This window comes from Pristiophorus japonicus, chromosome 5 (genome assembly GCF_044704955.1).
Source record: "Pristiophorus japonicus isolate sPriJap1 chromosome 5, sPriJap1.hap1, whole genome shotgun sequence".
NCBI lineage: Eukaryota > Metazoa > Chordata > Chondrichthyes > Pristiophoridae > Pristiophorus > Pristiophorus japonicus.
Window position 1 is genome coordinate 210,860,894 of NC_091981.1, and position 21,980 is coordinate 210,882,873.

The following is a 21,980-nucleotide window of genomic DNA, read 5'->3' on the forward strand; positions in this document are numbered from 1 at the left end:
AATTTCAAAGTTTGCAGATGACACAAAGCTTGGAAATGTTGTAAACAGTGAGAAGGATAGTAGTAGACTTCAGGAAGACAATGATAGACTGGTGAAATGAGCAGACACATGGCAGATGAAATTTAATGTAGAGAAATGTGAAGTGATACATTTTGGAAGGAGAAATAACAAGAGGCAGTATTTACTAAATGGTACCCTGTTAAATGAGGTGCAGGAACAGAGAGACCTGGGGGTTAACATCCAAAATGTTTTTAAAGGTGGTATAACAAGTTGATAAAGCTGTTTAAAAGGCATATGGGATCCTTGGCTTTATGCATAGAGGCATAGAGTGCAAAAGCAAAGAAGTTATGCTAAATCTTTATAAAACACTGGTTAGACCTCAGCTACAGAACTGTGTCCAACTCTGGCCACCAGACTTTCGAAAGGGCGCCAAGGCCTTGGAGCAGGTGTAGAGGAGATTTATTATAATGGTAACAGAGAAAAGGTTTCAGTTATCTGGAGAGACTGGAGAAGCTGGGATTGTTCTTCTTAGAGCAGAAAAGACTAAGAGGCAATTTAATAGAGGTGTTCAAAATTATGAGCGGTTTTGATAGAGTAGATAGAGAGAAACTATTTCCATTGGCAGGAGGGCCGGTAACCAGAGGGGACACATACAAAATAATTGGCAAAAAAGCCAGGGGGAAATTATATTGTTTTTAGTCAGCGTGGTGATCTGGAAAGCATTGCCTGAAAGGGTGGTAGAATCAGATTCAGTAATAACATTCAAAAGGAGTTGGATCTCTACTCGAAGAGGAAAAAATTGCAGGGATATGGAGAAAGAGCAGGGTAGTGGGATTCATTGGTTGTTATTTCAGAGAGCCAGCACAAGCACAAAAGGCTAAATAGCCTCCTTCTGTGCTCTATGAGTGTTTGAGCAGCAGATTGACTGAGGTGGGGCAAAACCAAGCGATGTTATGGAGGTGGAATTAGGCAGTCTTTGTGACTGAGAAGATATAGATTGGGAGCTCAGCTTGAGGTTGAATAGGACCCACAGTTGCGAAAATTCTGCTTCAGCCTGAAAGAGTGGCAGGGAGGTGGACAGAGTCCATAGCAATGAGTTTGTGGTCAGGGTGGAAGACAATGGCTCATTCTTCCTAATGTTTAGCTGGAGGAAATAGCGGCTTATCGAGGACTGGACATGGAGACACAATCTGAACCCGAGCCAGTAGTGGGGTTGAGAGAGGTGTTGGAGAGGTAGAGCTCGGTGCCATCACTTTACATGTGGAAGCCAACCCCATGTCTGCAGATAATGTTTCAAGGGGCAGCATGTAAATGGGGAAGAGGAGGAGACCAAGCATAGATTCTTGGGGGATTCTGGAGTTAATGGGATGAGAAGAGAAGTAATTGCTGATGATGCTCTGGTTATGATAGGCTAGGTAAGATTGGAACCAAGTGAGAGAAGTCCCACCAAGCTGGACAATGGAGGAGAGGTGTTGGAGGAGGATGAATCTGTTCCTGTGATTTGGGACAGGATTAAATGTCAGGCATCCTAGCACTGAAGTCCCACTCGCTGGAGTTTTGGGCCCTATATATTTAAATAGTTTCTTAGCTGAAGGATTGAACTCTAAATTTGATAGTTTTTCAATATCAGTCTTGACTGATGTCGTGTTTCAATTTATCTTTGGGCTGAGATTGACTTTCTGGAGAGAGTGTCAAATATTTGGGCATTTCTCCAACACTTGCGTGCTCACAAGAAAAAAATGGTTTTTATAAGTAGAACAAGTTTCCTATGATCCAAAGTCTGTGTTTAGGATAGCATGTCCAAGATTAACAATTGTGGTATATAGTACACTGGAGATCAGTTTAGATGCTTACCACCACATTCTCTCTCTTCCGAAAGATCAAAACTAGTACATTGCAGACCAGCATGTATAGCCTAAAACTGCTTGGTCAGATTTATTTATTTAAAATACAGAAGCCTGAAGATATAATTTATTGAATCAGCACTATACTGATTCAGTAAATTATTCCTGATTCAGGAAAACAATAATTGGACTAGACATTACGCCAATCGACTTTGGGTGGAAAGCTAGCCCAATATGTTGGAATCAGTGTATAAGGGGTTCAAATAATCTTACTAGAATATAGTTCTTAAGAGTCTTATAAATAACACAACTTTTGGATAAAATTGTCAGATTTGTCTTTTAGCAGACCTTCCAAATGCAGTGTTGTACCTGGATGATGCAAAGCCTATTTCATCCATCGAGTTTGGATTTCCTGCCACAACTAAAAACTAATGAGACAATTACTCAGTGATTATCAGGCCCTAAGGCCTCTAAAGTTAGGGTTGTCAGTCATCCATGATTACAAATGTGATTGTATAAGCTATTGCATTGAATGCTGATGAGCAGATGCTCACATATCATCTGGTTTTGAGGACTGTAACTACATTGATTGTGTATAATTAAGGACTAAACTAAGCCTCCATATCTGAACTAATTTCCAGAGCAATCAACCTGGTCTGTTTGTTTCAAGGCCTTCATTTTGAAATTGAGAAAAGAAGATTATTCCATTTTTAGCCATTTCAAAACGGTAAAATTAAATACAGAAATTGTCCTATTTATCACATTACTTAAGAGGGGCACTCTCTACATCTTTGGAGATGCCTGCAATCTGCACTGTGCATACCCTCCCTTTTACCCAGAGAGGACAACTGTAGAAAATTGAAAGAAAATGTGGGGAAAGAAAAGTATGGCTATTGATTGAAACCTGTTAAATAAGATTGTATTCATCTCCAAGTATAAAGTTACTACAATGTGTGCATAAAATAGCACCTCATTTTTTATATTATAGATTCCTTTCCATGTTGGAGGAAGAGGTGTACAGCCACAATTCTCCTATATGGGATTTAGACTTCATGGTGTCTTCTGGTAACATCCAACTAGGGATACAACCAGGTAACTAATAGTCAGCAATTTTTGAATACTCAAGCAGAGTTGGGAATCTGAGAAAGTTTACAGAGCAGGAAAATTAAAATTAAAATATTCAGGTTTACATCTTGTTTGCTTTCCTAGTTTTCTCTATAACAAACGTGGGTAAGTTTGACAAGTGCTGAGCACATTGTTATAAACACCTCAGCTAAAATTATTAATACTTTCATATCATTATTTAATTATTTTGGCTTCTTCATGTTTTTGAAATGTTAGTTATCAACGCTCCTGTGGTTCCTGGGATCCTGCCAACCACCAAGCTATTTGGGTATGGATCAAGCCCAGCTTCCGGCAGCATTGATCAAACCAACAGTGGAAGTTTGAGTCCTGTCTGGAGGAACAAAGTGGCTTCTGGCTCAGAGCAAATATTGGGTATGGCAGATTGGTAAATCTTGAAAGTAGGGAGGTTCTTGCAAAAGCTCATAATGATACAATTCTATTGATCCGTATCTTTACTGAAAGCAGGCTTCAAGATTTTGTACAGGTCACTGTAGAATACCTTGCGAGCATTATCCATTCAGACTGAGTGGGCTTTACCAGTAAACACTATTCAGCCAATAATCTGTGGCATTTTACATTTCATGCAAGAAGATAGACTTCATGAATGATAAGAGAATAGAGAATATTATCTATTCTCCACCTTGGAATGATTTGGTAAGAACTTTTATCCATTGGATGTAGATAAAATCTTTCACACCAGCAGCATCAATACTCCCTAAGGATCTGTTTTCACGCCTTCTACCTTGGAAAGGGAACAAGGCAGTGTTACCTTCTGACCCTATTACTGCACATACAGCCATAGCATCATCTCACAATGCCATAGAGTGGTAGGTTGCAGGTTTGACCCCAACTCCTCTGTGTATCTGATCTCGATCCCATTGCAATGGAGAGAAGATAAGTAGAGGGAAGACAAATTCACCAGACAAGCTATCCCTGACTGATGTCAAGATGTTTCCTGGTGCCAGGTGTAAGTCTAGGCTTGGGTTATCCACTGTAGCTGTACAGTCAGCTGTATGTGATGCATAGCTTCGGGAGGAAAACGGAAAAGGAACAAGTAAATATTATCAGGAAAAAGTGCATTTTTTAATATGATACAGTGTACATTCTTTATTGCCCAGTGTTTTAAATATCTGGACTGCAAATTAGTTTCTAGGTACTTTTGTAAAGATGGTTGCACATCTCAGTAGCAGATACAGGTTTTATTTATCTGTGGCATTTAGTTGTCAGACTTAGCTGTGCTTCCAAAGGGAGGGATTGTCAGGGAAAACCTCACTTTTGAACTGCTCTTTTGTGCCTCCTAGAGATCAGCTCTAAAGTGGCATTGGTGCCGGCTCAGGATCAGGTGACCAGCTCACATCTTTAGCTCTACATGGCCCGTGACATAGAACAGTGGATGTAAATTGACATTCTTACCACCACAAAGAAAATTGTAATATTCAGCACTCTGAAATCTATGTTAATAATGTAGTTATTTGTTATCTTAATTATATTTATTATATGATTTTTTAATTGCAAAAACCTTGAAGGGTTTATCATTAGGTCAGATAGAATTTCTGACAGAATTGTTTGTTTGAAAAGGAGACAAAAGGAAACCTACAGAATCTTTTACTGTGGAAGATGCCAAGAGACAAAGAGTTTTGGGGGATATCCCTATGGAGCTAGTGAATGAAGTAATGTCAACTATCACTGATCCAGCTGCTATGTTGGGTCCAGAGGTAAGTACTCCACAACATATTTATATTGAATTCTTCTTGCCAGGAGCTACATCGAGTGTAGTTCAGTTTTGTTACTGAGATATTATTTCGTTAAGTCAGTTTTAAACAAAGAAAAGGGTTAAGTCCATTATCCCTTTTTAAGTTTCTCCCTCCGTGTTCACATAACCATGCTATCCTTCTTACCTCCTGTTCAAAACTTGTTGATGTCAAGGATTTGATTAAAATGAGGTTCAACACCAAAATTAAAGGCTTGCAATTCTCTTTGTAGCTATATTACAAAGACTCCAGTGAGAAATATTTCCTCACTTTGATTATAATATATGCATGGCAGTGAATAATTTGGCATCCAATAACCTAATAGCTACACAATTAATATGAAGCGTTTATATAAACGTGGGTTAGTCATTGTAATATGCAAGCATTAACATCAGTCCTTTGGCATTGCAACGTACTTTTACACTTTATTTAAAATAGGGAAGTTAAGTAGTAATTCTTGGATTTCAGATAACCTGTATACACCATCTCTAATATCAAGTTCCTGATTTAGTTATTAATTCCTCATTCCTTGTTCCGTGGATGGTATTGTGAAATGATGCCATAGAAAGAAGAAAGGAATACATTTATATAGTGACTTTCACGACCACCGGATGTCTCAAAGCGTTTTACAACCAATGAAGTACTTCATTTCATTTTGTGTATGCAGTGAGCTTTTGATCACTTTGTTAAATCGATCTATGTTGCTGAAGTAATCTGTTTAAAGTCTACAAAATACAGTGGGAAAAGGTCATCATATTTATCCTGTCCTTCACAAGACTAGCTTACTATCTGCACATGCAGCCAGAGATGAGGCAGCAAGGCTTGAAGAAAGAAGGGGTGTAATCGAGTTCCATGTTGTGGGAAACTCACTGAGCCAAAAACCAAACAAGAAAATGATGATGTGGCTTGTCGGACTGCAGAATGTTTTCTCCCATCAATTACCCAGAATGCCGAAGGAATATATCACTCGGCTTGTCTTTGACCCGTAAGTCCCATTTTTATTTGCATGGCTAACCGGTGTTAATGTGAATGTTAATTGACCTGAAAAGCATTTGTTCGTCGGATGGTAAGGCTCAAATTTTTAATCATAATGAGGGTAAAATTGGTCTTGGGCGGTAAAGCAAAATGAACGATCACAAATCGCCAATCCGTTTTACATCCCACCCGATTTTCTTTTCCATTGACACCCAAGACCAATTTCACCCACATTATATTTACTTTGTAGAATTCTTTAAGTATTCATCTTCAACTAATAATAATGGGGCTAAAATTCCGGCCTCACCGGGTCTGTATGGAGTGCCCACGGACCGGCAAGGCTTCGCAAAAGCTGTTTTTCGGGGCGCGGGGCGCATGCGCTGAAAACCGAATTTTCCAATCTGTCAAGATTTGTGATCGAAAGCATCCCCGCAAGAAGAACATTCGCATGGCCGAGATTGGGCTATACTCAGAGAATGTCCTTCAAACTCTTATGCCTGGTGAAAGCAGGTGCATAACCTACTTTTACCAGCGCAAGAGTTTTAAAACATATAAAAATTTAATTTAAAAACACATTTTTATGTTTTAAAAACCTTGTCCATTGAGGTAAGTTTATTTTAAACCATATTAAAACACATTAAAAAAAATTAAAAATATATTTTTTGTCCAAAACAATTAATTTAAATTTCAATTAATTTTAAATATGTGAGGTGTTTTATTTATTTATTATGTTATGTTTGGGTGTTTTAGGGGGGTTTTCTCATTTATAGTAATGGGAACTCGCACAAATGGAGTTCCCATTAATATCAATGAGAATACTGCATCGTGATTGGTTGTTCAGGCCCACGTGACTCCAGCTTGGACTGGCATACCTCGAACACAGGTCCCCACGCGATGTGCGGTGAATCTAGGCCTCCGACCGGGATCCTACATTTCTCTGGGACCAACAGGTAGATTCGTAGATTTTTTTCGGGTCAGAGGCGTTCGTACGAAGGAAGCCTCCAACCTCAATTTTAGACCCAATGAATTCAGTAGCATGAAGTCTGTTCTCTTTCATATGCTTTGAAGGTTGAGTAAATCGTGTTTTACTCGGTACGTTTTGCCAGGATACTCTCCAGCTTGTTCTGTAGGAATACAGAATATCTTAAGGTGGCAGAGCACAAGCCGCCAGTGTAAGCCAGGATTCAGCACAAAGGTGAGCACTTTGAACCCCATTTCATGGACATCAAGAGATCGGCATCTCCATACTCAGTCCCTTGTCAGTGCTCTGTAATAACCTATCCCTCTTTGGAAATACATGGGGCGAAATAGAAACTTAATTAGAGACATAAATTATTTTTTTCAATATATTCCTTTTAACAGTTATCCCTGATGAATAGTAAGGACGACATTCTGAGTGGTTGTAGGCTGTGTGCCTTTGCGGTAAAAAGATTAGTCAACTGGTTTTCAATTTTGAAGCCATTTTGTTTGGTTATATCTTTGTAGTAAACACAAGACCCTTGCTTTGATCAAAGATGGCCGTGTGATTGGCGGCATTTGTTTCCGGATGTTTCCAACACAAGGTTTTACAGAGATTGTGTTTTGTGCTGTAACCTCTAATGAACAAGTGAAGGTAAGTGTGAATTTAAAAAATAATTAATAACTTGTGTTCATCAACATGCAATAAGCTAAAACATAAATTTTCTCTAATATGTTAAAGTTCCCATATAAAATATTTTAAGGTGATAATAGAGGTAGGCCCACATAATTCGTAAGTCTTTAGATAAGTACCCATAATAAATTTGATGAATCTGTCCGTTAGAAATTTTGAATCATAGCCAAGATAGTCCACTAAATTCTGCTCATAGAGTCTTGCCAGAAGTGCATATCACAAATAGCATGTGTGGTCCTCACAGTTTTCTGTCCATTGATTTTAATTGTGGGGTGCATCCTCATGATTTCCTGGTAGATGACAAAAACTACCAGGAGTGGCATATTTTAGAAGTCTTTAATACTTCCTTTTGGTGAAGGTACATTTAAAGAATAAGGTAGAAAATGCGAACTAATTTATGGAGGGGATAAAGTTCAGATATAGATTTACAGAATGATCAGTGCAGAAGTGTAGATTAGTAATAAGTTGCAAAAAGATAAGCTGCAATACATTATTTTGAAGTTGTATTTTATACTAATTGTGGTCTTTGGAACTGTAATGGAACTTTAATTTTGCACTTGTACCATATGAGCCAAATAGGCCTCGTGCCTCTAATGACTCTTTGCATCAGACTCTTATAAAGCCTTACTTGACAAAATGAAAAAGCACCATTTAGAAAAATCCTCCATTAAGTTCTACTTCAATGTTTTTGTCATTGTAATTCATACCAATTCTCCTCTACGGCTCATGTAACCCTCATCTAACTTTAGGTTTGAATCCTATATATCGATGCGTCTCACAAGGTCTCGATCTTAGCAAGACTTTTGATAAGTTCCACATGGCAGATTGGTCATGAAAGTAAAAGCCCATGGGATCCAGGGCAAAGTGGCAAGTTGGATCCAAAATTGGCTCAGAGTCAGGAAGCAGAGGGTAACGGTTGATGGGTGTTTTTGTGACTAGAAGGCTGTTTCTAGTGGGGTACCGCAGGGCTCAGTACTAGGTCTCTTGCTTTTTGTGGTATATATCAATGATTTAGTCTTGAATGTAGGGGGTATGATTAAGAAGATTGCTGATGATACTAAAATTGTCTGTGTGGTTGATAATGAAGAAGAAAGCTGTAGACTGCAGGAAGATATCAATGAACTGGTCAGATGGGCAGAACAGTGGCAAATGGAATTCAATCCAGAGAAGTGTGAGGTAATGCATTTGGGGAGGGCTAACAAGGCAAGGCAATACACATTAACTGGTAGGATACTGAGAAGTGTAGAGGAACAAAAGGACCTTGGAGTGCATTTCCACAGATCCCTGAAGGTAGCAGGCCAGGTAGATAAGGTGGTTAAGAAGGCATATGGAATACTTGCCTTTATTAGCCGAGGCATAGAATTCAAGAGCAGGGAGGTCATGCTTGAACTGTATAAAACACTAGTTAGGCCACAGCTAGAGTACTGCATGCAGTTCTGATCACCACATTACAGGAAAGATGTAATTGCACTAGAGAGGGTCCAGAGGAAATTTACGAGGATGTTGCCTGGACTGGAGAATTTTAGCTATGAGGACAGATCGGATAGGCTGGATTTGTTTTCTTTGGATCAAAGGAGGCTGAGGGGAAACCTTATTGAGGTGTATAAAATTATGAGGGTCCTAGATAGAGTGGATAGGACAGACCTTAGCAGAAGGGTCAAGAACCAAGGGGCATAGATTTAAAGTAATTGGTAGGAGATTTAGAGGGGAAATGTCTTCACCCAGAGGGTGGTGGGATTCTGGAACTCACTGCCTGAAAGGGTGGTAAAGGCAGAAACCCTCACCACATTTAAAGGACACTTGGATGTGCACTGGAAGTGCTGTAACCTACAGGACTACGGACCAAGAGCTGGAAAGTGGGATTAGGCTGTATAGCTCTTTGTTGGCTGGTGCAGACACGATGGGCCGAAATGGCTCCTTCTGTGCTGTAAATTTCTATGATTGATTCTATGATTTATTTTTCCAGGCTATTTTACTAATGATTAACCATGATGGAGCTAGTGAAAGTTTGTATCTTTAAATTGAGAACCTTAGATGAAGTGTCAACACACAGAGTGCAAGAAACAGTTGAAAAAGCAGGATTATGATTGAGATAAATCATGAAGTAGTGATTAAGTGACAGCAAGTTTAGAGTGCAAACATTTGCATATTACATAAGAACATAAGAATTAGGAGTAAGCCATACGGCCCTACAATAAAATCGTGGTTGATCTTCGACCTCAACACCAATTTCCTGCCTGATCCCCTTATCCCTTGATTTCCCTAGAGTCCAAAAATCTATCTTTTTCAGCCTTGAATATACTCAACGGCTCAGCATCCACAGCTCTTTGGGGTAGAGAATACCAAAACCCACTGAGTGAAGAATTTCCTCCTCATCTCAGTCTTAAATGGCCGTTTCCTTATTCTGAGACCATGCCCCCTAGTTCTAGACTCTCCAACCAGGGGAAACAATCTCTTGGCATCTATCCTGTCAATCCTCCTCAGCACCGTATATGTTTCAATATGATCACCTCTCGTTCTTCTAAACTCTAGTGAGTATAGGCCCAATTTACTCAATTTCTCCTCATAGGACAACCCTCTCATCCCAGGGATCAATCTAGTGAACCTTCGTTGCACCCACCTCTAAGGCATGTATGTCCTTTCTTAGATAAGGAGACCAAAATTATGCACAGTGCTCCAGGTGTGGTCTCAGCAAAGCCCTGTACAATTGTAGTAAGACTTCCTTATTCTTGTACTCCAATCCCCTTGCAATAAAGGCTAACATACTATTTGCTTTCCTAATTTCTTGCTATAGATGCGTGCTAACTTTCTGTGTTTCCTGTACGAGGACTCCTAAATTTCTCCGAACACCAACATTTAATCGTTTTTCACCATTTAAAAAATATTCTGTTTTTATATTCTTCTTACGAGAGTGAATAACCTGATATTTCCCCAAATTATATTCTATCTGCCACCTTATTGCCCACTCACTTAACCTGTCTATATCCCTTTGCAGGCTCTTTGTGCCCTCCTCACAGCTTACCTTCCCACCTAGCTTTGTATTGTCACTAAACTTGAATGCACTCAGACCCTTGATCTAAGTCATTAATATAGATTGTAAATAGCTGAGGCCCAAGCACTGATCCTTGCGGCACATAGAAACATAGAAACATAGAAACATAGAAAATAGGTGCAGGAATAGGCCATTCGGCCCTTCGAGCCTGCACCACCATTCAATAAGATCATGGCTGATCATTCACTTCAGTACCCCTTTCCCGCTTTCTATCCATAGCCCTTGATCCCTTTAGCCGTAAGGGGCACATCTAACTCCCTTTTGAATATCTCCAACGAACTGGCATCAACAACTATCTGCGGTAGGGAATTCCACAGGTTAACAACTCTCTGAGTGAAGAAGTTTCTCCTCATCTCAGCCCTAAATGGCTTATCCCTTATCCTTAGACTGGGTCCTCTGGTTCTGGACTTCCCCAACATCGGGAACATTCTTCCTGCATCTAACCTGTCCAGTCCCGTCAGAATTTTATATGTTTCTATGAGATCCCCTCTCATCCTTCTAAACTCCAGTGAATAAAGGCCCAGTTGATCCAGTCTCTCCTCATATGTCAGTCCAGCCATCCCGGGAATCAGTCTGGTGAACCTTCGCTGCACTCCCTCAATAGCAAGAATGTCCTTCCTCAGATTAGGAGACCAAAACTGAACACACTATTCCAGGTGAGGCCTCACCAAGGCCCTGTACAACTGCAGTAAGACCTCCCTGCTCCTATACTCAAATCCCTTAGCTATGAAGGCCAACATACCATTTGCCGCATTCACCGCCTGCTGTACCTGTATGCCAACTTTCAATGACTGATGAACCATGACACCCAGGTCTTGTTGCACCTCCCCCTTTCCTAATCTGCCGCCATTCAGATAATTTGCCTTTGTGTTTTTGCCCCCAAAGTGGATAACCTCACATTTATCCACATTACACTGCATCTGCCATGCATTTGCCCACTCACCTAATCTGTACAAGTCACCCTGCAGCCTCTTAGCATCCTCCTCATAGCTCACACCACCACCCAGTTTAGTGTCATCTGCAAACTTGGAGATATTACACTCAATTCTTTCATCTAAATCATTAATATATATTGTAAATAGTTGGGGTCCCAGCACTGAGCCCTGCGGCACCCCACTAGTCACAGCCTGCCATTCTGAAAAGGACCCGTTAATCCCGACTCTCTGCTTCCTGTCTGCCAACCAGTTCTCTATCCACGTCAGTACATTATCCCCAATACCATGTGTTTTAATTTTGCACACCAATCTCTTGTGTGGGACCTTGTCAAAAGCCTTTTGAAAGTCCAAATACACTACATCCACTGGTTCCCACTTGTCCAATCTACTAGTTACATCCTCAAAAAATTACAGAAAATTTGTCAGGCATGCTTTCCCTTTCATAAATCCATGTTGACTAGGATCGATCCTGTCACTGCTTTCCAAATGCGCTGTTATTTCATCTTTAACAATTGATTCCAACATTTTTCCCACTACTGATGTCAGGCTAACCGATCTATAATTACCCATTTTCTCTCCCTCCTTTTTTAAAAAGTGGTGTTACATTAGCTACCCTCCAGTCCATAGGAACTGATCCAGAGTCAATGGACTGTTGGAAAATGATCACCAATGCATCCACTATTTCTAGGGCCACTTTTTTAAGTACTCTGGGATGCAAGCTATCAGGCCCCGGGGATTTATCAACCTTCAACCCCATCAATTTCCCGGCTAATGAGGATACCCTTCAGTTTCTCCTTCTCACTAGACCCTCGAGCCCCTAGAACTTCCGGAAGATTATTTGTGTCTTCCTTTGTGAAGACAGAACCAAAGTATTTGTTCAACTGGTCTGCCATTTCTTTGTTCCCCATTATAAATTCACCCCACTAGTTACAGTCTGCCAACTGGAAAATGAGCCGTTTGTCCCTACTCTCTTCTGTTTGTTAACCAATCCTCTATCCATGCTAATATATTACTCCCAACCCCATGAACCCTTACTTTGGTAGCAACCTTTTATGTGGCACCTTATCAAATGCCTTTAGGAAATCCAAACATACTACATCCACTGGTTCCCCTTTATCTACCCTGCCAGTTACATCCTAAAAAAAAAGTAATAAATTTGTTAAGCATGATTTCTCTTTCATAAAACCATGTTGACTCTTCCTAATTATGATTTTCTAAGTGTCCTGTTACCCCTTAATAATGCACTTTTCCGACGACTGATGGTCAGGCTAACTGGCCTGTAGTTCCCTTTTCCCCCTCTCCCTCCTTTTTGAATAGTGGGTTACATTTGCTACCTTCCAATCTGCAGGTGTAGAATCTAGGAAAGTTTGGAAGATCACAACCAATGCAGCCACTATCTGTGCAGCCACCTCTTTTAGAATCCTAGGATATAGGCGATCAGGTCCAGGGGATTTGTTGGCTTTTAGTCCTATTAGTTTCTCATGTACTTTTTCTCTACTGATATTAATTTCTTTAAGTTCCTCCTTATTAGCCCCTTGGTTCCCTAATATTTTTGGTATGCTTTTTGTGTCTTCTACTGTGAAGACAGATACAAAATATTTGTTTAAAATCTCTTCAACTTCCATATTCCCAATATAATTTCACCTTTCTCAGCCTCTAAAGGACCAACACATACTTTTGCTACTCTCTTCCTTTTTACATACTGTTACTACTGAGGCTCTTACAATCTGTTTTTATATTTCTTGTTAGTTTACTCTCATATTCTATTATCTCCTTTTAATTAGTTTTTTGGTCATCCTTCGCTGGTTTCTAAAGCTATCCCAATCCTTAGGCTGGCTGCTATTCTTCACAACATTATAAGCCTCTTTTGACCTAATACTCTCCTTAACTTCTTTACTTAGCCACGGATGGATCACTTTTCCTGTGCTGTTTTTATTTCTCAATGAAATGTATATTCGTTGAGAATTTTGGAATATTTTTTTAAATGTTTGCCACTGCTTATCTACCATCATACCTCTATGTAATTGGCTTTATTTAAGTTTAAGACTCTAGTTTCAGATTTAAGTACTTCACTCTCAAACTCAATGTGAAATTTTATCATCTGATCACTCTTCCCCAGAGGATCCTTTACTATGAGATTATTAATGAATCCTGTCTCATTATGCAATACAAGATCTAATATAGCGTGGCCCCTGGTTGGTTCCATGATGTACTGTTCTAGGAAACTGTCTTGAATGCATCCCGTGAACTCGTCCTCAAGACTGTCTTTGCCAATTTGATTTGGCCCAGTCTATATGAAGATTAAAGTCCCCCATGATTATTTTATTACCTTTATTGCAAACTCCTGTTATTTGTTGATTGATGCTTTGTCCAATGGTATAGCTACTGTTTGGGGGCCTATAACCTACTCCCACCAGTGTTTTCTGCCCCTTGTTATTTTTTATCCGCACCCTTTCTGATTGTACTTCCAGATCTTACAAGCCAAGATTCTTTCTCACTACTGTCCTTGTGTCATCCTTTCTTATCAGGGCTACACCCCTCCTTTTCCATTCTGCCTGTCTTCTAAACATCAAGTATCCTGGAATATTTAGTTCCCAACTTTGGTCACCTTGCAACCTCGTCTCTGTAATGGCTAGATCAAGGCCATTTGTTTCTATTTGTACCACTAATTTGTCTATCTTGTTACGAAAGCTTCGTGCATTCAGATAAATAGCCTTTAGTTTTTACTTTTTACCCATATTCTCTGCTTTCACCTTATTCGCGGATGCACTTTTACCATTAACCTCTCTGTCGCTTCCTAGCATAGTTTGCTGATCTTTACCCAAATCTCTACATTGCTCCACTGTATTGACTTTTCTCTTCAGATTTCTAAATTTCCCCTCGCCTGACCCCTCCCCCCTTTTAGTTTAAAGCCCTCTCTATTATATGTTATATCCATATATTATATGATGAAAGCAGTAAGGAGTCCAATCTTTTTAAAAATCTGTGAAAGTATGAATTATAATCAACAGCATGATAGTTAATTTAAGCAATAATGATGGAATGTCATGAATGGCATATTTGGGGTTCAGGGGGAACAAGGGAAGAAAGAAGAGAGGAGCAGTGATCATCATCATATCAATAAAACAAATAAAAGTTGTGTTGGAACGGTTGCAAACTTAACTGTGAAAGACAGATTTCCCAACAGCCAGCAAGATTTTTCTTTTATCCTGTCCAGAGTGCTGGAAGAGCTTTAACAGATCGGGAAACAGTATTCAAGTCAGTATTTAAAAGCCAGCAAAGAATGACAAAAAAAAATGATTAAGAAAGGTAAGATAGACTATGAAAGTAAACTAGCACGAAATATAAAAACAGATAGCAAGAGTTTCTATAGGTGTATATAAAAAGGAAGAGAGTGGCTAAAGTAAATGTTGGTCCCTTAGAGGACGAGATCGGGGAATTAGTAATGTGGAACATGGAGATGGCAGAAACTTTGAACAAATATTTTGTTTCAGTCTTTACGGTAGAGGATACAAACAATATCCCAACAGTGGCTAGGCAAGGGACTATGGGGGTGGGGGCAGGGGGGTGAGGAACTTAACACAATCACTAAGGAGGTGGTATTCAGTAAGATAATGTGACTAAAGGCAGATAAATCCCCTGGACCTGATGGCTTGCATCCTAGGGTCTTAAGAGAAGCAGCGGCAGGGATTGGTTGTAATTTACCAAAATTCCCAGGATTCTGGGAAGGTCCCAGCAGATTGGAAAACTGCAAGTGTAATGCCCCTATTTAAAAAAAAGGCCGACACAAAGCAGGAAACTATAGACCAGTTAGCCTAACATCTGTGGTGTGGAAAATGTTGGAGTCCATTATTAAAGAAGCAGTAGCAGGCCATTTGGAAAAGCATAATTCGGTCAGGCAGCGTCAGCATGGATTTATGAAGGGGAAGTCATATTTGACAAATTCGTTGGAATTCTTTGAGGAAGTAACGAGCAGGGTGGATAAAGGGGAACCAGTGGATATGGTGTATTTTGACTTCCAGAAGGCATTTGACAAGGTGTCACATAAAAGGTTACTGCATAAGATAAAGATTCACGGGGTTGGGGGTAATATATTAGCATGGATAGAGGATTCGCTAACTAACAGAAAACAGAGTCGGGATAAATGGTTCATTCTCAGGTTGGCAATCAGTAACTAATGGGGTGCCGCAGGGATCAGTGCTGGGATCCCAACTATTTACAATCTATAATAATGACTTGGAAGAAGGGACCGAGTGTAACGTAGCCAAGTTTGCTGACGATACAAAGATAGGAGGAAAAACAATGTGTGAGGAGGACACAAAAAATCTGCAAAAGGATTCAGACAGGCTAAGTGAGTGAGAAAAAATTTGGCAGATGGGAGTATAATGTTGAAAAGTGTTAGATCATGCACTTTGGCAGAAAAAAAATCAAAGAGCAAGTTATTATTTAAATGGAGAAAAATTGCAAAGTGCTGCAGTACAGCGGGACCTGAGGGTACTTGTGCATGAAACACAAAAGATTAGTATGCAGGTACAGCAAGTGATCAGGAAGGCCAATGGAATCTTGGCCTTTATTGCTAAGAGGATGGAGTATAAAAGCAGGGAAATCTTGCTACAGTTATACAGGGTATTGGTGAGGCCACACCTGGAATACTGCGTACAGTTTTGGTTTCAATATGTACGAAAGGATATACTTGCTTTGGAGGCAGTTCAGAGAAGGTTCACTAGGTTGATTCTGGAGATGAGGGGGTTGACTCATGGAGAAAGGTTGAGGAGGTTGGGCCTCTACTCATTGGACTTCAGAAGAATGAGAGATGATCTTATCGAAACGTGTAAGATTAAGAGGGGGCTTGACAAGGTGGATGCAGAGAGGATGTTTCCACTGATAGGGAAGACTAGAACTAGGGGGCATAATCTTAGAATAAGGGGCTGCCCATTTAAAACTGAGATGAGGAAGAATTTCTTCTCTGAGAGTTGTAAATCTGTGGAATTCGCTGCCTTGGAGAGCTGTGGAAGCCGGGACATTGAATAAATTGAAGACAGAGATAGACAGTTTCTTAACCGATAAGGGATTAAGGGGCTATGGGGAGCGGGCAGGGAATTGGACCCGAGTCCATAATCGGATCAGCCATGATCGTATTAAATGGCGGAGCAGGTTCGAGGGGCCATATGGCCTACTCCTGCTCCTATTTCTTATGTTCTTATGTAAGTCTTGGACAAACTTGAGTGTGTTATGGAGGCTTAAGAGTAGTTTAAGGAAAATGTGTTTGGCACAAAAAAGGAAAATGAATTCCAGGGAATACAACCCTATTTTGTGTCATCGCTTCTCGTAATTTAACCCTTCGAGTCCATGTGTCATTCCGGTAAATCTGCTTTGCTCTCCCTCCAAGGCCAATATATCCTTCCCAAGGTTTGGTGCCCAGAATTGAACGCAGTACTCCAGGTGTGATTTAATGAGGACTTGTATAGCTGCAACATAACTTCTACCCCTTGTCTTCTAGATATAAAGGCCATTCTCAGTTTTGATTATTTTCTTGTACCTGTCGATGACATTTTAAACATCTATGTATATGGACCTTTAAGTCTCTTTGGACCTCCACTGTTTCTGGCTTTTCACTATTTAGAAAATACTCTGATCTATCCTTAGGTCCAAAGTTTATGTCCTTACAATTAGCTTTTTTGAAATCCATTTGCCACAGTTTTGCCCATTCATTTAATTAATTAATATCTCTTTGTAATTTTATGTGTCCATCTATACGGCTCACAATGTCTATCTTTGTGTCATTGGCAAACTTGGATATATGGCTCTCTATCCCATCATCTAAGTTGTCAATAAATACAATGAATAGTTGAGTCCCCAAACAGATTCCTGCAGAACACCACTAGTCACATCCTGCCAGAGTACCTGCCCATTATCCCTACTCTCTGCCTGTTGCTGCTCAGCCAATTCCCTATCCAGGTCAATAATTTGCCTTAAACCTACATTCACACAGGTGAACTTTCCAGAAGGGGTCATTTGTTAGAAATTGGGAGCAGGAAGGCTAGCTCATTTTCTCCTCCCTAGACGAGACTAATTTAGTGTCCCATGCCACTTCAGCTGAGATCAGCTAACTAACCATAGGAATTGAATCGGTTTGTATGGCTGAGTTAAAAGCCAACTTTACCACAAGGGGAGCTGCAAATAAAGATGCAAACCACTGGCAACCAGTAGTGTCAAATTCATGAGCCACCTTCTTCACTGTTGAACCCTGTTATGCCACCTTCTTTAAAAATAAATTATGCAAGTATTAAAATCTTTCTCCTGTAAAGATCTTTGAGACATGCATGAGCAGTGCTATAGAAATGTAAATATTTGCTTAAAAAAATCTATTAATGGCAAATCAAGGGTAGAATTTGTTCTTTATCAAATGGTCAAATGTTTATTCTTCAGGGCTATGGAACTCATCTAATGAATCACCTGAAGGAATATCACATCAAACATAACATTCTAAACTTCCTCACTTATGCGGATGAATATGCAATTGGCTACTTCAAAAAGCAGGTATGTAATTTTGTGGTCTTTGTACTCTTTGCAGAGCACAGCAACATTGAGTATTACAGTGGGATTACAATTACTGATGAGAAATCAAAAAACATGTTTTAACGAGACATTCCAAATTTCATACAGATTAATTAACTGGATTTTCATACAATGTAACACATCTCCTCGTAGACCTTTTACATGCATATATTGCAGTGTCAGCAAATCAAAGTATACTTACCTATGTAGGATGTAGGTTACTAAGTGACAGGTTCACAACACATTGAATAGAACTGTACAACTATGCTGCACTTACGTCCCATTCCCGCTCGGATTCTGTCCGTCTTCATATTTCCCGGGGTCTTCAGCTAGAAAACAGGTGGGATCCTCATTACTGCATGCAGAATGATTATTGTGCGGCCAGAAAAGCAGACGTGCCTGAAGTACTGTAGGCTGCTGCTGCCGCCCAGAACTTCCTCCTCTCTCCCGCCCCAACATCACCTTTCTGCAATCGGTTCCTGGACCTATTTAAAGAAAGACAGAACAAAAAAAATGCATTTAAGCATTTATCTACCTGCCTAATGACCACTTGAGGTGCATGTCATCCGATATTGCGCCGGCCTGGAGCTGCAGCAGGATTCCCATACGGGGCATTTAGCTTGCCAGTGGCATGGTAATGCGGTCCGGACCTCGAAATGACCCGGACCTCGAAATGGCTCAGGCCTCCTGCCAGCAAGAATGGGTGGGTGTTGTACCCACTCGTTCCATGGCTGGACTTAACATCTACCCTTTGTTTCATGTTTCAGATCTTGTACTTCTCCAGAATATAAAATATCATAACACATCTGCACAGGTATTTCCATTAACAATCAGCGGGGAGGAAGTGAAAAAATGACCTTAAGCATTTGTGTCGTTTTTCTGTGGGTTCCACGGTTCTTCTGCTGAAGTTAAGGTGGTCCGAGCGGGAGAACCCCTGCAGAAATTCATCCCGGGGAGTTTAGTAGAGCAAGAAAACAAATTGTGTACCTAGAATGAAGTGTTCATATGTATTGATGTATTGGAATCTTTAGTGACAAAAGAAAGTTCAGGCGTAACCATCCTTCTTCACCTAACCAAGTTCTGTTGTTTACTATGTGCTATCAATTTTTAAATATTGTACAGCATTTAAATGTTGGAAATTCAGTACCATTACAGTGAACAGAAATTTACATTCCAATTTCAATGTGATTTCAAAATAAAATATATGCACCACTTTATTAGATTCGTTGAGCCATTTTTCTAACTGGATTGATTGATTAATTGCAGTACACTGCAGGTGCCTCACACCAGTTACTGTCGATAGGTATATGAATGAGGCTTATAAAAGTATTGCAAATTTGATCCTTGACTAACCCAATTAGGATTGTACACAAATTACATTCATCTAGACCTAGAGGTAGCCTGCGTAAATTAACTAAATGTGTTGCAATTACCAGTATATCCTACAACTTCTCAGGGTATATAAATCTTGCCAAATGATACAGTTTGTAAATCTAAAACTGTTCAATTAAATAACTGGAACTAAAATCCAACCAATTTAATTATTTTACATCTGAGAGACTGGTGCTTATTGTTAGAGTGTACCAATTTTACCAACGGGCTTCAGAAAAATGTAAAATTATTATAAGTAGTTCTCAACATAATTGCTTTTGAGCAAGTTACTTTTTTGTTATGTACATTGAATGGCAAAAAGAAAAATATTGTGATATTCTGTATTGTTTCAGGGATTCTCTAAGGATATAAAAGTTCCAAAAGTGAAGTATGTTGGTTACATTAAAGACTATGAAGGTGCTACTTTGATGGGGTGTGAGCTGAATCCACGGATCCCATACACTGAATTCTCTGTGATCATAAAGAAACAGAAAGAGGTAAATGCTTGTCCATTTGTTGCTGATGTTTTACTCTGGTCAGTTAGTATAGAATAGTGTTTCCCCCATTTTCCCATAAGGCAAATTAGTCAAATTATCAATTTACAAGGGCATAAACACATCTTCATGTTGTTTGTACTGTTCCCTTGTGTTAAGTGCTGAATACATCAATAATTAGGGAAAATATATTATTCATCAGATAAAAGCAAAGACTTATTAACACATTTTGCCTATTTCAGAATGTTAACTTCCCCTTCCAAAAATGGTTAAAATGCTGATAACTGATTATACAGATTTTATTTCCCAGTAATTTACAATCATCACTCAATGTACTGCCAATGATTATGTCACCCTCTTCATGTAAAGACAGCCATTCCTTTCTCCCAGTTTCTCTGTCTCATCTGTTCTGTGGCTCCACATCCTGCAGCAAAGCTTCTGAAATTACGTCCTCTTTTCGCAACCAAGGTTTTCCCTTGACTGCTTAACTGTGTTTGTCCCATTTCCTGTGCCTCTGCTCTCAATCCTTCTCCCTTTTACAACAATGACAGCTCCCCCTCCCCTCCCCCCATTATTCTCACTTCCCATTCCACCAGCCTCTGCATTCACCAGACCATATACCACCATTTAAAACACTAACCCATTCCTCTCTCTCTCTGCTATCTGGAGGATGTGAATGGAGGATAAGGTGGGTTGATACAGTTTTATTGAGGTCAGGAGAGGGGGTTCTGTGTTTTAATGTTGGCCTGTTTTTCTGTGTGTCTTGCCAGAATTTCCTGTTTCTAATTAGACAGCACACCTTTCAGCATTGTACTATTTGCACATTCTTTTGTTCTTCTCATATCTTTTTATTGCTTCAGTAAGATGATCTCTTATCAAGTTCATGGTTCTCTATTGAGCAGGTGACAGGTAATTCAATCCCTTAATTTCCTCTTGGTGATCTGTGTTTCTGTTGTCTCTTTCCCCTGCCCCTTCCATTTTTTTTGTGCCATCCTACAAAAGGATTTGTTTATCTTTGTTTCAATTGCAAAAAAGGACAACACCCATAATAATACAAAAGCCTTCACCCTATCACAGACCTTCCCTTTTGTTCTTTCCTCCCCTCCCCCTTTCAGTGCCCCTTGCACTTCCTTAAGAATCCATTACTTTTTGATCTTTTGCCAGTTCTGACGAAGGGTCATTGACCTGAAACGTTAACTCTGTTTCTTTCCACAGATGCTTGACCTGCTGAGATTTCCAGCAATTTTTGTTTTTAACTCATAGTATTAACTTGTCTTTTTTCTCAACAGATGTTGATGGACCTGCTGTGTATTTCCAATATTTTCCTTTTATTATTTCATTGTTGCTGAATATTTTCCCGGTGGCCTGTGTGTGGTCTGCAGAGCACAGTAAATAAAGAAACTGTTCAAGCTATTTATTATCCCTAATTATAGTGCTGCTTCTCTCTTTATAAGATCATTAAAAAGTTGATAGAAAGAAAACAAGCACAGATTCGAAAGGTGTACCCAGGACTCTCCTGCTTTAAAGAAGGAGTGCGACAGATTCCTATTGAAAGTATACCTGGAATAAGTAAGCAACCTATCACAGGTTTGAAGTATTCCACTACTCTCTATAACAATACCAGCTTATTTTGCCTCATACCAATTTTTAAAATTGAACATGATTTTAATGGCCTAGAGCTGAATGACTGATTTAATTTATCTACAGGGGAATCTGGTTGGAAACCTAGTGGAAAAGAAAGAGGGTAAGTCTGTTTCTTAAAAAGGCACAACTGTACAGCAAGGAGGTCTTTTAAATAGATTTTTCAAAAGGGGTATAATATTGAGATGAGGTTGGATATTTTGAAATGGATTTTATATTGGATTAGCAATGGATGAACTAAAACATCCTCCAACTGATCACCACGGAGAGCAAAGCCAACATTTTTTGCCCTCTGCATAAACTCTGCTTCTTTGTCACTGACTCTGTTCTCCTCCCCAGCCAGTCACTCATAAAGGCAAGACTTTCATTTATATGGCGCCTTTCACGACCACCAGATGTCCCATAGGGCTTTACAGTCTATGAAGTACTTTTTGTAGTCGCTGTTGTGATGTAGGAAACGCAGCAGCCAATTTGTGCACAGCAACCTCCCACAAACAGCGATGTGACAATGACCAGATAATCTGTTTTGGGGATGTTGATTGAGGAATAAGTATTGGCCAGGACACCGGGGAGAACTCCCCTG

The 21,980-nt window shown here is 39.7% G+C and overlaps 1 protein-coding gene across 3 annotated transcripts in view; it reads left to right on the forward strand.

Annotated features, from left to right (window-relative positions):
* Positions 1-21,980, forward strand: part of kat2b (K(lysine) acetyltransferase 2B) — a 97,281-nt gene that overhangs the window by 63,797 nt on the left and 11,504 nt on the right. The window contains exons 7-15 of one of the 3 annotated variants that reach the window (XM_070881279.1): positions 2,833-2,936; positions 3,186-3,341; positions 4,548-4,684; positions 5,497-5,705; positions 7,181-7,307; positions 17,763-17,873; positions 19,616-19,759; positions 21,211-21,343; positions 21,464-21,500. In XM_070881279.1, the coding sequence (XP_070737380.1) occupies positions 2,833-2,936; positions 3,186-3,341; positions 4,548-4,684; positions 5,497-5,705; positions 7,181-7,307; positions 17,763-17,873; positions 19,616-19,759; positions 21,211-21,343; positions 21,464-21,500 (1,158 nt within the window). The remainder of the gene's footprint in view (positions 1-2,832; positions 2,937-3,185; positions 3,342-4,547; positions 4,685-5,496; positions 5,706-7,180; positions 7,308-17,762; positions 17,874-19,615; positions 19,760-21,210; positions 21,344-21,463; positions 21,501-21,980) is intronic. The other 2 variants (XM_070881280.1, XM_070881281.1) reach the window with 2 other exon arrangements.